Raw genomic sequence first — 15,307 nt, 5'->3', positions numbered from 1 at the left:
GTCCAAGCTTTGACTTACGCTACTGAAGTGCAGAACTAAGGCCTGGTCAGTTGTAGAATAGGGAGAAGAGATGCTGCTGTAGAGTAGAGATGCTGTTGTAGAGTAGAGATGCTGCTGTAGAGTAGAGATGCTGCTGTAGAGTAGAGATGCTGTTGTAGAGTAGAGATGCTGTTGTAGAGATGCTGTTGTAGAGATGCTGCTGTAGAGATGCTGCTGTAGAGATGCTGCTGTAGAGATGCTGTTGTAGAGTAGAGATGCTGTTGTAGAGTAGAGATGCTGTTGTAGAGTAGAGATGCTGCTGTAGAGTAGAGATGCTGCTGTAGAGTAGAGATGCTGTTGTAGAGTAGAGATGCTGTTGTAGAGATGCTGTTGTAGAGTAGAGATGCTGTTGTAGAGATGCTGCTGTAGAGATGCTGTTGTAGAGTAGAGATGCTGTTGTAGAGTAGAGATGCTGTTGTAGAGTAGAGATGCTGCTGTAGAGATGTTGTTGTAGAGTAGAGATGCTGTTGTAGAGATGCTGTTGTAGAGATTCTGCTGTAGAGATGCTGTTGTAGAGTAGAGATGCTGTTGTAGAGATGCTGCTGTAGAGATTCTGCTGTAGAGATGCTGCTGTAGAGATGATGTTGTAGAGTAGAGATGCTGTTGTAGAGTAGAGATGGTGTTGTAGAGTAGAGATGCTGTTGTAGAGTAGAGATGCCGCTGTAGAGATGTTGTTGTAGTGTAGAGATGCTGTTGTAGAGATGCTGTTGTAGAGTAGAGGTTATGTTGTAGAGTAGAGATGCTGTTGTAGAGATGCTGTTTTAGAGATGTTGTTGTAGAGTAGAGATGCTGCTGTAGAGTAGAGATGCTGCTGTAGAGATGCTGCTGTAGAGATGCTGTTGTAGAGATGCTGCTGTAGAGATGCTGTTATAGAGTAGAGATGCTGCTGTAGAGATGTTGTTGTAGAGTAGAGATGCTGTTTTAGAGTAGAGATGCTGTTGTAGAGTAGAGATGCTGCTTTAGATGCTGTTGTAGAGTAGAGATGCTGCTGTAGAGTATAGATGCTGTTGTAGAATAGAGATGCTGCTGTAGATTAGAGATGCTGCTGTAGAGTAGAGATGCTGTTGTAGAGTAGAGATGCTGCTGTAGATTAGAGATGCTGCTGTAGAGTAGAGATGCTGCTGTAGAGTAGAGATGCTGCTGTAGAGTAGAGATGCTGCTGTAGAGTAGAGATAATAACCTCAACCTTGGGCTTCAGCTTCCCCTTCTAGACTGGTCTGACTAACCTCAGGCTTCAGCTTCCCCTTCTAGACTGGTCTGAGTAACCTCAAGCTTCAGCTTCCCCTTCTAGACTGGTCTGACTAACCTCAAGCCCAGGCTTCAGCTTCCACTTCTAGACTGGTCTGACTAACCTCAACCTTAGGCTTCAGCTTCCCCTTCTTGACTGGTCTGACTAACCTCAACCCCAGGCTTCAGCTTCACCCTTTAGACTGGTCTGAGTAACCTCAGGCTTCAGATTCCCCTTCTAGACTGGTCTGAGTAACCTCAACCCCAGGCGTCAGCTTCACCTTCTAGACTGATCTGATTCAACTCAACCCCAGGTGTCAGCTTCCCCGTCTAGACTGGTCTGAGTAACCTCAACCTCAGGTTTCAGCTTCCCCTTCTAGACTGGTCTGACTAACCTCAACCTCAGGCTTCAGCTTCCCCTTCTAGACTGGTCTGACTAACCTTAACCTCAGGCTTCAGCTTCCCCTTCTTGACTGGTCTGAGTAACCTCAGGCTTCAGCTTCACCCTCTAGACTGGTCTGAGTAACCTCAGGCTTCAGCTTCACCCTCTAGACTGGTCTGAGTAAACTCAACCTCAGGCTTCAGCTTCCCCTTCTAGACTGGTCTGACTAACCTCAACCCCAGGCTTCAGCTTCCACTTCTAGACTGGTCTGACTAACCTCAACCTCAGGCTTCAGCTTCACCTTCTAGACTGGTCTGACTAACCTCAACCTCAGGCTTCAGCTTCACCTTCTAGACTGGTCTGACTAACCTCAACCTCAGGCTTCAGCTTCACCTTCTAGACTGGTCAGGACTTCTGCCCATTCATTTATATTCTGCTTGTTTACAGGGATATTAGCCAGTGCCACAGACTACCAAATAAATGTCTAGGTTGATACCCACCACAAGCCAATGTGGGTTCACCATGGACTTAAAGCCACAATGAGTAATTTTACTTTGGGTGTTGCCCACTGATGTAAGAGTATGTCCTGGTTCCTGTTACCAGACTGTGTGCTACTGTGTGTATGTGTACCCAACGTTGTCTTTTCACATGAAGTGGCTGTCTATAACCCCCCTCTCTGTGTGTGTGTGTGTGTGTGTGTGTGTGTGTGTGTGTGTGTGTGTGTGTGTGTGTGTGTGTGTGTGTGTGTGTGTGTGTGTGTGTGTGTGTGTGTGTGTGTGTGTGTGTGTGTGTGTGTGTGTGTGTGTGTGTGTGTGTGTGTTTAACGGTCTCAGTATTTACTGTGATACCAGGCAGAGGAGGAATGTGGAGTGGTTGTGGCTGGCTAAGGGTTGTTAGACCATCTGGGCCTGTAATCATCCTTGTCTTGTTAGACTGCTGATCTAGGGTCAGTTCTGCCCTTTAGATCATACTGCATCAGATGGACATGGACAGGGAGGACCTGATCCCAGCTCAGCACCTCTAAGACTTCCACATATGGTCTCTTGTTTATCCATCTCTGGGAACATTACATCTGTGACTAATGGCAGCTTCAAGAGCATTAAAGTTGAACTAAAAGTTCATGTCTCATTCTTCTGTTTTCCATGATGTGAAAATAACAAGGTTTGCAGTTTCCTGGACGGATGGTGAGTTGAAAGACTCTCAAAACCACAATGGGGGAAAAAAAACATCCCTTTCTCTTTAAAAAGGGGAAACTTTACAATGATGATAAATAAAATATGCAGAAAAATAATGATAAAATAAAAATAACACCAAGCAATAAATCCACAATGAGCAATGATAGCTTGGCTATATACATGGGGTACCAGTACCTAGTCAATGATAGCTTGACTCTATACATGAGGTACCAGTACCTAGTCAATGATAGCTTGGCTCTATACATGGGGTACCAGTACCTAGTCAATGATAGCTTGGTTATATACATGGGGTACCAGTACCTAGTCAATGATAGCTTGGTTATACACATGGGGTACCAGTACCTAGTCAATGATAGCTTGGCTGGGGGTACCAGTACCTAGTCAATGATAGCTTGGCTATACACATGGGGTACCAGTACCTAGTCAATGATAGCTTGGCTCTATACATGAGGTACCAGTACCTAGTCAATGATAGCTTGGCTCTATACATGGGGTACCAGTACCTAGTCAATGATAGCTTGGTTATATACATGAGGTACCAGTACCTAGTCAATGATAGCTTGGCTCTATACATGGGGTACCAGTACCTAGTCAATGATAGCGTGGTTATATACATGGGGTACCAGTACCTAGTCAATGATAGCTTGGCTCTATACATGAGGTACCAGTACCTAGTCAATGATAGCACTAGTGGTGCTGAGCTGGGATCAGGTCCTCCCTGTCCATGTCCATCTGATGCAGTATGATCTAAAGGTTTGAACTGATCCTAGATCAGCAGTCCAACAAGACAAGGATGATTACAGGCCCAGATGGTCTAACAACCCTTAGCCAGCCACAACCACTCCACATTCCTCCTCTGCCTGGTATCACAGTAAATACTGAGACTGTTAAACACACACACACACACACACACACACACACACACACACACACACACACACACACACACACACACACACACACACACACACACACACACAGCGGGGTTATACACAGCCACTTCATGTGAAAAGACAACGTTGGGTACACATACACACAGTAGCACACAGTCTGGTAACAGGAACCAGGACATACTCTTACATCAGTGGGCAACACCCAGAGTAAAATTACACATTGTGGCTTTAAGTCCATGGTCAACCCACATTGGCTTGTGGTGGGTATCAACCTAGACATCTATTTGGTAGTCTGTGGCACTGGCTAATATCCCTGTAAACAAGCAGAATATAAATGAATGGGCAGAAGGTGAAGGTGAAGCTGAAGCCTGAGGTTACTCAGACCAGTCTATAGGGTGAAGCTCAAGCCTGAGGTTAGTCAGACCAGTTTAGAAGGTGAAGCTGAAGCCTGAGGTTGAGGTTACTCAGACCAGTCTAGAGGGGGAAGCTGAAGCCTGAGGTTAGTCAGACCAATCTAGAGGGTGAAGCTGAAGCCTGAGGTTGAGGTTAGTCAGACCAGTCTAGAAGGTGAAGCTGAAGCCTGGGGTTGAGGGTAGTCAGACCAGTCTAGAAGTGGAAGCTGAAGCCTGAGGTTGAGGTTAGTCAGACCAGTCTAGAAGGGGAAGCTGAAGCCTGGGGTTGAGGTTACTCAGACCAGTCTAGAAGACGAAGCTGAAGCATGAGGTTACTCGGACCAGTCTAGAAGGGGAAGCTGAAGCCTGAGGTTACTCAGACCAGTCTAGAAGGGGAAGCTGAAGCCTGAGGTTGAGGTTAGTCAGACCAGTCTAGAAGGGGAAGCTGAAGCCTGGGGTTGAGGTTACTCAGACCAGTCTAGAAGGGGAAGCTGAAGCCTGCGGTTACTCAGACCAGTCTAGAAGGGGAAGCTGAAGCCTGGGGTTACTCAGACCAGTCTAGAGGGGGGAGCTGAAGCCTGAGGTTGAGGTTACTCAGACCAGTCAAGAAGGGGAAGCTGAAGCCTGAGGTTGAGGTTACTCAGACCAGTCTAGAGGGTGAAGCTGAAGCCTGAGGTTACTCAGACCAGTCTAGAAGGGGAAGCTGAAGCCTGAGGTTGAGGTTAGTCAGACCAGTCTAGAAGGGGAAGCTGAAGCCTGGGGTTGAGGTTACTCAGACCAGTCTAGAAGACGAAGCTGAAGCATGAGGTTACTCGGACCAGTCTAGAAGGGGAAGCTGAAGCCTGAGGTTACTCAGACCAGTCTAGAAGGGGAAGCTGAAGCCTGAGGTTGAGGTTAGTCAGACCAGTCTAGAAGGGGAAGCTGAAGCCTGGGGTTGAGGTTACTCAGACCAGTCTAGAAGGGGAAGCTGAAGCCTGCGGTTACTCAGACCAGTCTAGAAGGGGAAGCTGAAGCCTGGGGTTACTCAGACCAGTCTAGAGGGGGGAGCTGAAGCCTGAGGTTGAGGTTACTCAGACCAGTCAAGAAGGGGAAGCTGAAGCCTGAGGTTGAGGTTACTCAGACCAGTCTAGAGGGTGAAGCTGAAGCCTGAGGTTACTCAGACCAGTCTAGAAGGGGAAGCTGAAGCCTGAGGTTACTCAGACCAGTCTAGAAGGGGAAGCTGAAGTCTGGGGTTAGTCAGACCAGTCTAGAGGGTGAAGCTGAAACCTGGGATGGAATGGCCACTGTTCATTCAGACCAGTCTGAGGTACCACTCCAGGGATAATGGTGTTGATGTGAGCCATGACCAGCCTTTCAAAGTATTTCATGGCTACAGATTTGAGTGTTACGGGGCGAGAGTAATTTAGACAGGTTACCTTGGCGTTCTATGGCACAGGGGCTATGGTGGTCTGCTTGAAACATGTTGGTATTACAGACTGGGTCAGGGAGAGGTTGAAAATGTCTGATCTCAAGGACATTTCCATGTAGGAAGATTCCTTGTTCTCAGGATTTCCCCCAATGACATTTCCATGCATCATTTCCATGTACTGTAGGAAAATTCCTTGTAAATCACAATGTCCCTGAGGATGTTTCTATTTAAGAGATGCAGAATTCCTGAAAAACAACCTCTTTTCCTGGATTTATTGTGTGAAACTCTCTCCAGCACTGATACAAGATATCTCTCACTGTCTATGTTGAGCAACATCCTCTGCTTCTTCCTACATGAACAGAAGGGAATATAGATTACCCCAGAGGACTGTTACTCCTCTCCTCAGTCAGATAGTCCATCAGCTCTAAACAACATGAACAGACGGGAATATAGATTACCCCAGAGGACTGTTACTCCTCTCCTCAGTCAGATAGTCCATCAGCTCTGAACAACATGAACAGACGGGAATATAGATTACCCAGAGGACTGTTACTCCTCTCCTCAGTCAGATAGTCCATCAGCTCTGAACAACATGAACAGACGGGAATATAGATTACCCCAGAGGACTGTTACTCCTCTCCTCAGTCAGATAGTCCATCAGCTCTGAACAACATGAATAGAAGGAATTTATATTACCCAGAGGACTGTTACTCCTCTCCTCAGTCAGATAGTCCATCAGCTCTGAACAACATGAATAGAAGGAATATATATTACCCCAGAGGACTGTTACTCCTCTCCTCAGTCAGATAGTCCATCAGCTCTGAACAACATGAATAGAAGGAATTTATATTACCCAGAGGACTGTTACTCCTCTCCTCAGTCAGATAGTCCATCAGCTCTGAACAACATGAATAGAAGGAATATATATTACCCAGAGAACTGTGCAACATGAATAGAAGGAATTTAGATTACCCCAGAGGACTGTTACTCCTCTCCTCAGTCAGATAGTCCATCAGCTCTAAACAACATGAACAGAAGGAATATAGATTACCCAGAGGACTGTGCAACATGAACAGAAGGAATATAGATTACCCAGAGGACTGTGCAACATGAACAGAAGGAATATAGATTACCCAGAGGACTGTACTACATGAACAGAAGGGAATATAGATTACCCAGAGGACTGTGCAACATGAATAGAAGGAATATAGACTACCCAGAGGACTGTGCAAAATGAATAGAAGGAATATAGATTACCCAGAGGACTGTGCAAAATGAATAGAAGGAATATAGATTACCCAGAGGAAATACGAGTTCTGCTGGACTGCGAGGCACCCTATTCCCTATGTAGTGCACTAATGTTAACCAGGGGCCACTTCATACACAGAAGGAGTGTTTTGTTGTGGAGAGAGAGAGCGGCTCTAACCCTGTCCCTTTGTCTGCGTCCCTACATAGTACACTACCCTGTGGGTCCTGATCAAAAGTAGTGCACTACATAGGGAATAGGGTTCTATAGGGCTCTGGTCTAAAGTAGTGCACTACATAGGGAATAGGGAGCCATTTGGGACACACCCGTCCCTCTCCTTTTATCCGCCAAGGAGAGAAGCTGACAACAGCTCTTCCTGTGTTCACCAGACACCAAAGAGGAAGAAAGAAAAACAGTTTCCTGTTCCTGTACAGATGGTTGATGGGGACATCAGCTGACTCTAGACAGGGAAATGGATTCCTCTACAGATGGTTGATGGGGACATCAGCTGACTCTAGACAGGGAAATGGGATTCCTGTACAGATGGTTAATGGGGACATCAGCTGACTAGACAGGGAAATGGATTCTTGTACAGATGGTTAATGGGGACATCAGCTGACTCTAGACAGGGAAATTGATTCCTCTACAGATGGTTGATGGGAGCATCAGCTGACTCTAGACAGGGAAATGGATTCCTCTACAGATGGTTGATGGGGACATCAGCTGACTCTCGACAGGGAAATGGATTCCTGTACATATGGTTGATGGGGACATCAGCTGACTAGACAGGGAAATGGATTCCTGTACAGATGGTTGATGGGGACATCAGCTGACTCTAGACAGGGAAATGTATTCCTCTACAGATGGTTGATGGGGACATCAGCTGACTCTAGACAGGGAAATGGATTCCTCTACAGATGGTTGTTGGGGACATCAGCTGACTCTAGACAGGGAAATGGATTCCTGTACAGATGGTTAATGGGGACATCAGCTGACTCTAGACAGGGAAATGGATTCCTCTACAGATGGTTGATGGGGGCATCAGCTGACTCTAGACAGGGAAATGGATTCCTGTACAGATGGTTGATGGGGGCATCAGCTGACTCTAGACAGGGAAATGGATTCCTCTACAGATGGTTGATGGGGGCATCAGCTGACTCTAGACAGGGAAATGGATTCCTCTACAGATGGTTGATGGGGACATCAGCTGACTCTAGACAGGGAAATGGATTAATGTACAGATGGTTGATGGGGGCATCAGCTGACTCTAGACAGGGAAATTGATTCCTCTACAGATGGTTGATGGGGGCATCAGCTGACTCTAGACAGGGAAATGGATTCCTCTACAGATGGTTGTTGGGGACATCAGCTGACTCTAGACAGGGAAATGGATTCCTGTACAGATGGTTAATGGGGACATCAGCTGACTCTAGACAGGGAAATGGATTCCTCTACAGATGGTTGATGGGGGCATCAGCTGACTCTAGACAGGGAAATGGATTCCTGTACAGATGGTTGATGGGGGCATCAGCTGACTCTAGACAGGGAAATGGATTCCTCTACAGATGGTTGATGGGGGCATCAGCTGACTCTAGACAGGGAAATGGATTCCTCTACAGATGGTTGATGGGGACATCAGCTGACTCTAGACAGGGAAATGGATTCATGTACAGATGGTTGATGGGGGCATCAGCTGACTCTAGACAGGGAAATTGATTCCTCTACAGATGGTTGATGGGGGCATCAGCTGACTCTAGACAGGGAAATGGATTCCTCTACAGATGGCTGATGAGGGCATCAGCTGACTCTAGACAGGGAAATGGATTCCTGTACAGATGGTTGATGGGGGCATCAGCTGACTCTAGACAGGGAAATGGATTCCTCTACAGATGGTTGATGGGGACATCAGCTGACTCTAGACAGGGAAATGGATTCATGTACAGATGGTTGATGGGGGCATCAGCTGACTCTAGACAGGGAAAGAAAAACAAATGTGTGTGTGTTTGTATGAACACATGTAAATTGAGAAAGGCTGGGGGAGGAAATGTGTGGCAAAATGACTAAATGAAGCCTGTATCTGCAGCATTGCCACAACCCACATGTAAATAAAATGTAGAGCTATAGAGAAGCATTGAGTCTTTCCTCACCTGGGTTAAAGTCTTCTTCCTCTTTCCTTCTGTGGTGTCTCTACATCAGCTTCCACAGACCACACGGTAAATTATCTGCTCTCTCGTGTGTGTGTGTGTGTGTGTGTGTGTGTGTGTGTGTGTGTGTGTGTGTGTGTGTGTGTGTGTGTGTGTGTGTGTGTGTGTGTGTGTGTGTGTAAGAGAGATATCAGAAACCTTATCAGATACAGACATTAACTGCATACACTGTTGCTGTTGAGCTCTGTGAGAGGAAGTTTAGAACACTTTCCTGTCAGAATGGATTCTATAGAACACTTTCCTGTCAGAATTGATTCTATAGAACACTTTCCTGTCAGAATGGATTCTATAGAACACTTTCCTGTCAGAATGGAATCTCTAGAACACTTTCCTGTCAGGATGGAATCTCTAGAACACTTTCCTGTCAGAATGGATTCTATAGAACACTTTCCTATCAGAATGGATTCTATAGAACACTTTCCTGTCAGAATGGATTCTATAGAACACTTTCCTGTCAGAATGGAATCTCTAGAACACTTTCCTATCAGAATAGAATCTCCAGAACACTTTCCTGTCAGAATGGATTCTATAGAACACTTTCCTGTCAGAATGGAATCTCTAGAACACTTTCCTGTCAGAATGGACTCTCTAGAACACTTTCCTGTCAGAATGGATTCTATAGAAAACCTGTCAGAGTGGATTCTATAGAACACTTTCCTGTCAGAATGGAATCTCTAGAACACTTTCCTATCAGAATAGAATCTCCAGAACACTTTCCTGTCAGAATGGATTCTATAGAACACTTTCCTGTCAGAATGGAATCTCTAGAACACTTTCCTGTCAGAATGGAATCTCTAGAACACTTTCCTGTCAGAATGGAATCTCTAGAAAACCTGTCAGAGTGGATTCTATAGAACACTTTCCTGTCAGAATGGATTCTATAGAACACTTTCCTATCAGAGTGGATTCTATAGAACACTTTCCTATCAGAGTGGATTCTATAGAACACTTTCCTATCAGAGTGGATTCTATAGAACACTTTCCTATCAGAGTGGATTCTATAGAACACTTTCCTATCAGAATGGAATCTCTAGAACACTTTCCTATCAGAATGGATTCTATAGAACACTCCTATCAGAGTGGATTCCATCCTCTTTCAATGCTTGACACCAACATAAAATAAACATTTATGTGGGTGTATTCTCTGTTTACCCAGAAGTTAAATCTCATGTAGTTTGGCCAGTCTGTCCACAAGAGATTAACAAGGGTGTGAAACCATGTATAACTTTCATAGTGACAGCAGAGTGTTGGGAACATGGCTCCTTTTCCCCCTACTGAAAAATATCTCTCGGCTGCTCCATTAAATCCTAGAATGATGATGTCATTATAATCTTTAGCCCAGATGTTTTGGTCTGTTCTAGACATGATACAAACACATTCAGGAACACATAAATACAAATATTACTTTGATTTATTTATGATTTAAAATTGAAAATACAGCTTTAGATGTTGAGACACAAATAACGCAACTTATCCAGTATTGGCCTGTCAAACCAAGATAACACCAGGAGGGAGTTAGGTTCAACAGCCTGTCAAACCAAGATAACACCAGGAGGGAGTTAGGTTCAACAGCCTGTAAAACCAAGACAACACCAGGAGGGAGTTAGGTTCGACAGCCTGTCAAACCAAGACAACGCCAGGAGGGAGTTAGGTTCAACAGCTTGTCAAACCAAGATACCGCCAGGAGGGAGTTAGGTTCAACAGCCTGTCAAACCAAGCTCAGGTTCAGGAGGGAGTTAGGTTCAACAGCCTGTCAAACCAAGACAACGCCAGGAGGGAGTTAGGTTCAACAGCCTGTCAAACCAAGACAACGCCAGGAAGGAGTTAGGTTCAACAGCCTGTCAAACCAAGACAACGCCAGGAAGGAGTTAGGGTCAACAGCCTGTCAAACCAAGATAACGCCAGGAGGGAGTTAGGTTCAACAGCCTGTCAAACCAAGACAACGCCAGGAGGGAGTTAGGTTCAACAGCCTGTCAAACCAAGACAACGCCAGGAGGGAGTTAGGTTCGACAGCCTGTCAAACCAAGACAACTCCATGAGGGAGTTAGGTTCAACAGCCTGTCAAACCAAGACAACACCAGGAGGGAGTTAGGTTCAACAGCCTGTCAAACCAAGACAACACCAGGAGGGAGTTAGGTTCAACAGCCTGTCAAACCAAGACAACTCCATGAGGGAGTTAGGTTCAACAGCCTGTCAAACCAAGCTCAGAGCCAGGAGGGAGTTAGGTTCAACAGCCTGTCAAACCAAGACAACGCCATGAGGGAGTTAGGTTCAACAGCCTGTCAAACCAAGACAACGCCAGGAGGGAGTTAGGTTCAACAGCCTGTCAAACCAAGCTTAGAGCCAGGAGGGAGTTAGGTTCAACAGCCTGTCAAACCAAGACAACACCAGGAGGGAGTTAGGTTCAACAGCCTGTCAAACCAAGCTTAGAGCCAGGAGGGAGTTAGGTTCAACAGCCTGTCAAACCAAGACAACACCAGGAGGGAGTTAGGTTCAACAGCCTGTCAAACCAAGACAACGCCAGGAGGGAGTTAGGTTCAACAGCCTGTCAAACCAAGATAACGCCAGGAGGGAGTTAGGTTCAACAGCCTGTCAAACCAAGACAACGCCAGGAGGGAGTTAGGTTCAACAGCCTGTCAAAACAAGATAACGCCAGGAGGGAGTTAGGTTCAACAGCCTGTCAAACCAAGACAACACCAGGAGGGAGTTAGGTTCAACAGCCTGTCAAACCAAGACAACGCCAGGAGGGAGTTAGGTTCAACAGCCTGTCCACCCTCACACGCCTTGCCTTGTGCTTGTTCTGGGAACATGTGTGTGTGTGTGTGTAAATGTTGGTGTGGTGTGTGTGTAAATGTTGGTGTGGTGTGTGTGTGTGTAAATGTTGGTGTGGTGTGTGTGTGTGTAAATGTTGGTGTGGTGTGTGTGTAAATGTTGGTGTAGTGTGTGTTTGTAAATGTTGGTGTGGTGTGTGTGTGTGTAAATGTTAGTGTGTTGTGTGTGTGTGTGTGTGTGTGTAAATGTTGGTGTGGTGTGTGTGTGTTTGTAAATGTTGGTGTGGTGTGTGTGTGTGTGTGTAAATGTTGGTGTGGTGTGTGTGTGTAAATGTTGGTGTGGTGTGTGTTTGTAAATGTTGGTGTGGTGTGTGTGTGTGTAAATGTTAGTGTGGTGTGTGTGTGTGTGTGTGTGTGTGTAAATGTTGGTGTGGTGTGTGTGTGTGTGTAAATGTTGGTGTGGTGTGTGTGTGTAAATGTTAGTGTGGTGTGTGTGTGTGTGTAAATGTTGGTGTGGTGTGTGTGTGTGTGTAAATGTTGGTGTGGTGTGTCTAAATGTGTTACGTCCATCGTTAGATGAATGAGACCAAGCAGCAGCAAAGTGTTCATGATTTTTAATACTGAATTCCAACAAAACACAAATCCAAACGTAACGTTCTGCAGGGTTAAAAACAAGATCCCACAACTTAAGGTGTGTGTGTGTGTGTGTGTGTGTGTGTGTATGTATGTATGTATGTATGTATGTATGTGTGTGTGTGTGTATGTGTGTGTGTGTGTGTGTGTGTGTGTGTGTGTGTGTGTGTGTGTGTGTGTGTGTGTGTGTGTGTGTGTGTGTGTGTGTGTGTGTGTGTGTATGTATGTATGTATGTATGTGTGTGTATGTATGTATGTGTGTGTGTGTGTATGTGTGTGTGTGTGTGTGTGTGTGTGTGTGTGTGTGTGTGTGTGTGTGTGTGTGTGTATGTTTGTGTGTGTGTGTGTGTGTGTGTGTGTGTGTGTGTGTGTGTGTGTGTGTGTGTGTGTTAATGTTAGTATAAACACCTTGAGAGCATTCTGTCACAACAGTCGTGTAACTGTATAATATAGACTGGTCTGCAACATGAAACATACCTCCATTAGAGGTACATAGGCCTGGGCAAAACAACAACCAATATGTCCATATACTTTCAGAATAATCCTCAGTAACCTTTAACCTTTCCCATAATCAGATGGGACATATAGAGAAGATAGAGGAGTTTTCACATTTCTGCAGGTAGTCTCTCTACCGTACAGGTGAGCGTCACGTGACGTCACTCTCCCAGTACCCTCAGGTAAAGCTACCTAGCGGGCCGGAAAACGGGTTGTTCAGTCCCGGGAGAACACGTATTCGGTGTAGCTGGTCCAGATTTTGTCCTCGTTCGGGTCGCTGCTCGCGTACGCGCACGTGCCCGTGGAGCTGCAAGCCACCATGCGGAACCCGACCTCCGCGAGCCTGTCGAACGCCTGCTCGAGAAAGTTATACTTCAGATAGTACCGGGAGGTGTACCTCTCAGGTGGTTTGTCCGGGTCTCTGCTCTCATTCAGAGTCTCACCGAAAACTTCTTTGGCCAGGGACGTCTTTCCGCAAACCGTTATTCTGGCCACTCGCCTGAACTTGGCGTCCGTTTGAATATCCCTCCCGATGGTATAGGAGCCCCGGTAACCAATGGTAATATAGCCATGCTTCTGGAACGGGGAGCGAAGGCTCGGAGTCGGGCTGCTCACCGCGGTCGTGGTGATGCTGCTACTACCCAGAGCGCACGCGAGCGAAGCCTCTTCCGGGTCCCCATGGGCGCACAGCTCGTCCCCGAGAGAGTTGTCTTTACTCGCTGCCGGTCTGAGGCGCTGTGCGAGCTCGTGCAGCTGGAAGAACTCTGCCTCCTTCTGTAACCGACCCCTCTCCTTAAAGAAGTCCGGTAGAACGATGTCCCTTTCCCGCAGATAATCCAGAATATACCTGAACAGAAATCCATCCCGGTCAAAGAAGTAGCGTCCTTTGCTGTCTTTCGGTAGTTCTGTAGGGCTCTTCTGTGCGAACATAGTCCACAGGAGAGAGTTTGGGACGGAGACTAAAGTTGCATGTCGAGTTACATACACTTGCCCGCCGACGTTTAATTCTATTATATCAGAAAAGGACGAATGTTGGTTCTCACTGTGTGCCATCTCTCTCCCCCTGCGCGCCTGGGTGGAACTCCAACGGACTTGGCGAATCCAGGAAATGGAGAAAAAAAAATAACAACAGTACAAATGTAACGGTTTTGTTTATATGGCTGGAGTTGTGTGGGAGGAGAAGAGGAGGAGGAGGAGACGGACTGGGGAGGCAGCAGAATATTGCTGAAAAGTTAACTCTTCACGGACAGAGTTTGTGACTTCCCTCAGTCAGTATGGAAGACTTCTCTTTTAGTAGAAGTAAAACTATGAAACCACTCAAGACCGGAGGTGTAAAGTAATTAAGTAAAAACACTTTAAAGTACTACTTACTGTAAGTAGTTGTTTTGGGGTATCTGTACTTTATATATTTTTTTTTACAACTTTTACTTTTACCTCACTATATTCCTAAAGAAAATAATGTACTTTTTAGTCCGTACATTTTCCTCGACGCCCAAAAGTACTCGTTACATTTTGAATGCTTAGCAGGACAGGACAACTGTCCAATTCACGCACTTCTCCCCGCCGCCTCTGATCTGACGGACTCACTAAACAACACAAATGCTTCGTTGTTTTAAATGCGTGTTGAAATGAGCCCCTGGATATCCTTTAAAACAAAGACAATGCTGCCGTCTGGTTGGCTTAATATAAACAAGGTGAAATTATTTACACTTTTATTTTTTGATACTAAAGTATATTTAAAACCAACTATTTTTAGAGTTTTACTCGAGTAGTTTTTCCACCGGGTGACTTTCACTTTTACGTGAGTTATTTTCTATGAAGGTATCTTTACTTTTACTCAAGTATGAGCACTGAGTTAATTTTCCACCGCTGGTCAAGACAGGGAGAGACCGACATCTAGTGGGGATGTTTTATTTTTTAACCTTTATTGAACTAGGCAAGTCAGTTAAGAACAAATTCTTATTTTCAATGACGGCCCTAGGAACAGTCTAGGAACTGCCTGTTCAGGGGCAGAACGACAGATTTGTACCTCATATTTCCCCACTAATTGTTATTTTGACCAATCAGATCAGATCTTTTGCCAATAATTGGGAAAAAGGGTCAGAACTGGGCTGCCTGTATAAACTAAGGGATGGAGACCCTCCAATAGATAGAGACCCTCCAATAGATAGAGACCCTACAAGACAACAGTGTTCCAATAGATAGAGGCCCACCAAGTCTCCAGTGTTTCAATAGATAGAGACCCTACAATAGATAGAGACCCTACAAGACAACAGTGTTTCAATAGATAGAGACCCTACAAGACAACAGTGTTTCAATAGATAGAGACCCTACAAGACAACAGTGGTTCAATAGATAGAGACCCTACAATAGATAGAGACCCTACAAGACAACAGTGGTTCAATAGATAGAGACCCTACA

At 45.6% G+C, this 15,307-nt stretch overlaps 1 protein-coding gene and 1 long non-coding RNA gene across 2 annotated transcripts; one reads left to right on the top strand and one right to left on the bottom strand.

The window, feature by feature from the left end:
• The first annotated feature begins 10,605 nt into the window (after positions 1-10,605).
• LOC118965210 lies at positions 10,606-11,757 on the top strand. The gene is made up of 2 exons (XR_005052478.1): positions 10,606-10,638; positions 10,728-11,757. It is a non-coding gene; the product is annotated as an uncharacterized LOC118965210 (long non-coding RNA).
• Positions 11,758-12,716: 959 nt separating this feature from the next.
• On the bottom strand, positions 12,717-14,029 carry LOC110517249 (BTB/POZ domain-containing protein KCTD12). The gene has a single exon (XM_021595394.2). It carries the CDS (start codon positions 13,937-13,939, stop codon positions 13,103-13,105), a length of 837 nt encoding a protein of 278 aa, XP_021451069.2. The 5' UTR covers positions 13,940-14,029; the 3' UTR covers positions 12,717-13,102.
• Between the last annotated feature and the right edge of the window lie 1,278 nt (positions 14,030-15,307).

The sequence above is a fragment of the Oncorhynchus mykiss genome, chromosome 7 (genome assembly GCF_013265735.2).
Source record: "Oncorhynchus mykiss isolate Arlee chromosome 7, USDA_OmykA_1.1, whole genome shotgun sequence".
Lineage (NCBI taxonomy): Eukaryota > Metazoa > Chordata > Actinopteri > Salmoniformes > Salmonidae > Oncorhynchus > Oncorhynchus mykiss.
The sequence above is the reverse complement of the archived record's forward strand: the minus strand, read 5'-3'. Positions and strand labels throughout refer to the sequence as shown.

Excerpts from the sequence above, each read along its gene's own strand:
- LOC110517249 (XM_021595394.2), bottom strand. The coding sequence starts at position 13,939 with ATGGCACACAGTGAGAACCAACATTCGTCCTTTTCTGATATAATAGAA.